Genomic DNA, 4,521 nt, shown 5'->3' with positions numbered 1-4,521 from the left:
ATGCTACCCAATCAGAGCGCAGCTAGCCGCAAGGCAGCCAATGGGAACACGAGCACCGCGGGATCACTTCGCTCTTCTGTATCTTTTCTTTTTAGTGGTTGGTTAAAGGATGGAAATGACGTTTGGGACGGGAGGCGAGAGGTTTCCGGTTGGCTGACGGTTGGGAAGCAGGAGGCTGTTTCCTTTAGGAGGCCTCGCTCGCGGGCGGCGGAGAGGAGCCTGCCCTCCCCCCACCAGTCTAGCGATGGCGCCGCCGTTGCCCCCCGCACCCCTGGAGGCGTTTCCCTGCTCCAGAGGCTTGGCGTCGCCGGCCCGGACCTGACCGCCCCGGCCCGGCGCTTGAGGGATGGAGGGGGGCGGCCCCGCGGTGCGCAGGAGGAGCCGGTCTGCCTCTGCCCGCGAAAGGAGCCGGGACCGAGCTCGGTCCCGCGGCGCCTGCTCCCCTCCAGCCCGGAAGAGACCGAGCTCTGGGGCCGGGGAGGAGCCTCAGCCCGCCCCCGCCAGCCCCGAGGTACGGAGGGAGCAGGCAGGACGCCTGGGTTCCCTCCCTGGCGATAACTCCCCATCGCCCCATAATGGGAGTGAATGAGACTAAGCGGTTGGGGCCGCTCTGCTCGGGGGAGGGGCACTGCGGCTGTCTCAAGCCCATGCCCCCCCCCCCCCCCAGGCCGCAGTGTGGGGCAGCTGGCAGGGAGGGGTCAGAGCAACGGTCCCTCTTGCCCAGTGGCCTGTCAGTGGCCCATGCTAGATATTTCAGAGGGAATTAACTGAACAGGGCAGCTATCAAGAGGTCTCCTCTCATCCAGTCCCATCTTTCGACAGTCAGAGGTTTAGGGACACCCAGAGCATTGGGTTGTGTCCCTGACCATCTTGGCTAATAGCCAGCAATAGAGCTGCCCTCCCTGAACTTACCTAATTCTTTTTTTTGAACCCAGTGATTCTTCTGGCCTTTGCAACATCCCCTGGCAACAAGTTCCACAGGTTGACTGTGTGTTTTGTGAAGAAGTACTTAGGTTTGTTTTAAATCAGGGGTTCTCAAACTGGGGTTTGGGACCCCTGAGGGGGTTGTGAGGTTATTACATGGGGGGTTGCGAGCTGTCAACCTCTACCCCAAACCCCGCTTTCCCTCCAGCATTTGTAATGGTGTTAAATATATAAAAAAGTGTTTTTAATTTGTAAGGGGGGGTCGTACTCAGAGGCTTACTATGAAAAGGGTCACCAGTACAAAAGTTGAGAACGACCGTTTTAAATCATTATTAATTTTATTGGGTGATCCTGGTTCTTATGTTAAGTGAAGGGATTAATAACACTTTGCTATTGATTTCCTTCACACTATTAATGATTTTATAGATCTCTGTCATATTCCCTCTTAATTGCTTCTTTTCTAAGATGACAAGTCCCAGTCTTTTTAATTTTTTCTCCATTGGAAGCTGTTGTACACGACTAATTGTTTTAGTTGCCCTTCTCTGCTTCTTTGATAATGCTACTATATCTTTTTTGAGATGGGGCTACCAGCGTTGCAAATATAATTCAGGGTGTGGGCATACCATAGATTTATATACTGGCATTATGGTATTTTTTGTTTTATTATCTATCTCATTTGTGTCCAGAGAACTGGCCACAATAAGGCCAGTATCCCTTTCTTAAGTGGTAACAACTAGATTAGACCCCATCATTTTGTACATGGGATTATTTTTTTCAGTGCATGTTACTGTACATCAGTATTAACTATCAGCATTACCTTTTATCTACCATTTTGTCATCCAGTCACCGAATTTAGTGAGCTCTCTTTGTAGACTCTTTGCAGTCAGCTTTGGACTTAACTGTCTTGAGTAATTTTGTATCATCTTCAAATTTTGCTACCTTCTTGTTCACCCCCTTATCCAGATCATTTATGAATATGTTGAATAGCCTTGTTCCCAGTACAGATTATTGGGGGACCACACTATTTACCTCTCTCCATTGCTAAAGCTGACCATTTATTCCTACCCTTTGTTTCCTGTCTTTTAACCACTACATGAGAGGACTATCCCTCTTATCCCGTGTCTGCTTACTTTGCTTAAGAGCCTTTAGTGAGGGACTTTGTCAAGGGTTTTCTGAAAGTCCAAGTATACCATATCCTCTGGATCACCCTTGCCACAAGTTTGTTGACAGCCTCAAAGAATTCTAATAGATTGGTGAGGCATGATTTCCCTTCACAAAAGCTGTGTTGACTCTTCCCCAACATAATGTGTTTATCTGTGTGTTTGATAATTCTGTTCTTTACTATGGTTTCAACCAATTTTCTTGATACTGAAGTTAGACTTACTGGCCTGTAATTGCTAGGATTGCCTCTGGAGCCTTTTTTTTTTTTTTAAATTAGCACTACATTAGCTACCTTCCAGTATTTGGTACAGAGGCTGATTTACATGCCATGGTTAGTAGATTGGCAATTCTACGTTTGTGTTCCTTCAGAACTCTTGGGTGAATACCATCTAGTCCTGGTGATTTAATTTATCAGTTTGTTCCAAAACCTCCTGCATTGACATCTGAATCTGGGACAGTTCTTTAGATCTGTCACCTAAAAAGAATGGCTCAGGTTTGGGAATCTCCCTCACATCCTCTGCAGTGAAGACTGATGCAAAGAATTCATTTAGGTTCTCCACAATGTGGAGACAAAGCCTTTTCTTCCTTGAGTGCTCCTTTAGCATCTTGATCATCCAGTGGACCTACTGGCTGTTTGGCAGGCTTCCTGCTTCTGATGTACTGAAAAAAAAATGCTGTTAGTTTGTGTCTTTAGCTACTTGTTCTTCAAATTCTTTCTTGGTCTGCCTTATTCTACTTTTACACTTGACTTTCCAGAGGTGTTGACTTCCAGTTTTTAAAGGATGCCTGTGATAAATGAAGTGGGGTGCAGCTCATTTTGATGGACACAGAGCCAGCCAGTTAGCTGTAAAATCCCTCTTGGTAGCTGTTCTCTGCTTGCTTTACCTGTAAAGGGTTAACAAGCCCACAGGTAAAAGAAAAGGAGTGGGCACCTGACCAAAAGAGCCAATGGGAAGGCTAGAACTTTTTAAAATGGGAAATAAACGTTCCCATTGTCTGTTGTTCTCTGGGCTGCAGGGACAGAGCAGGAATGCTATAAGCAGGAATGCTGTGTAATTTTTCATACCTGGTTCAAAACTTATCTTCCATACCTAGAAGGAATCATTTGGGTAAGGAACGTTTAGTTAAATGTGATCAGGTTTATTCTTTATTTTGGCTTGTGGATCTCCTCTGAGCTAACGCCTGATGCTTTTGTTTGCTTGTAACTTTTAAGCTGAACCCCCAAGAAAGCTATTTTGGATGCTTAATTTTTGGAATTTCTTTTAAAATCTAGCAAAAGCCTAAGTTCCAGATGTATTTTCTTTCTTTTTGTTTTTCATAAAATGTAACTTTTTTAAGAACAGGATTGGATTTTGGTGTCCTAAGAGGTTTGTGCATATGTTGTTTAATTAGCTGGTGGCCACAGCTGATTTCCTTTGTTTTCTTTCTCAGCTCTTCCCCAGAGGGGGGTGAAAGGGCTTGAAGGTACCCCACAGGGAGGAATTCCCAAGTGCTTCTTCCTGGGTACATGTGGGGGGTTTTTGCATTTGGTTGGTGGCAGCTTTACCAAGCCAAGGTCAGAGAAAATCTGTAACCTTGGGAGTTTAATACAAGCTTGGAGTGGCAAGTATTAATCTTTAGAATCCTTGAGGGCCCCCACTTTCTGCACTCGGAGAGACCGAGTGGGGATTCAGCCTTGACAATGCCTTTTGCTTCTAACCACCTCTTGCACTCTGTTGTTTAGCTATGGTGACATTTTTTTGGAATTCTGTTTTGGTTTGTTTTTTATTTGGGGTATACATTTCATTTGAGCCTTATTAAGGTGCAGCATTTTTCCAAACCCCTTACCTTTGTAGTCCAGGTTTATGTGCACTTGCTCCTGTCCCCAAACATATGACAGCTCTCTAATAGAGGGCATTAGTTATCCTGTGTTAACTCAAGTTAATTGGCTGATTTATTCGAGGTAACATGCATTTTTGTATGTGCTAATCTAGTTAGTTTGTCAGGGTATGCAGGTTTATGCTTCACCCTGGTCTGACCCTTACTCACTTCCCCTCCCAGTTTTGTTACTTACCCTTCACTCTGTACCTCATTGCACCTATCTGTAAAACATCTGTCTTTGTAAAGCATTTAAAGATCTTTTATGTTGTTTTGGAAAAAATGCCACCAAATGTGACTGAGGACTTGTCTAAATACAAGAGTTGGCTCACTTCAACAATATTAGTACAGATAAAGCACCCCTTGAGTATGAACAGTTGCACTGGTGAACAGGTGGCTGATATCAGTATTGTTTATTTCTGAATGAGAGGGGGGGGGGTAAGCTATGCCAATATAAGGCACCTTCATGCAGCTTGTTGATGCTGTGTCATACCAGTATAACTCGCACTGAAATAGTTGTACCAGTATGAAATCTGAGTGTCAACCAAGCCTCAATGATTTAGGACCACAAGTCACTTT

General features: G+C 45.0%; 1 protein-coding gene across 1 annotated transcript in view; it reads left to right on the top strand.

Moving 5' to 3' along the window:
- The first annotated feature begins 129 nt into the window (after window positions 1-129).
- Window positions 130-4,521, top strand: part of HELQ (helicase, POLQ like) — a 34,296-nt gene continuing 29,904 nt past the window's right edge. Inside the window, exon 1 of the mRNA XM_074950508.1 lies at window positions 130-511. Within this exon, the coding sequence (XP_074806609.1) occupies window positions 347-511 (165 nt within the window). The 5' untranslated portion in view covers window positions 130-346. The remainder of the gene's footprint in view (window positions 512-4,521) is intronic.

The sequence above is a fragment of the Natator depressus genome, chromosome 4, assembly GCF_965152275.1.
Source record: "Natator depressus isolate rNatDep1 chromosome 4, rNatDep2.hap1, whole genome shotgun sequence".
NCBI classification, from domain to species: domain Eukaryota; kingdom Metazoa; phylum Chordata; order Testudines; family Cheloniidae; genus Natator; species Natator depressus.
The sequence above is the reverse complement of the archived record's forward strand: the minus strand, read 5'-3'. Positions and strand labels throughout refer to the sequence as shown.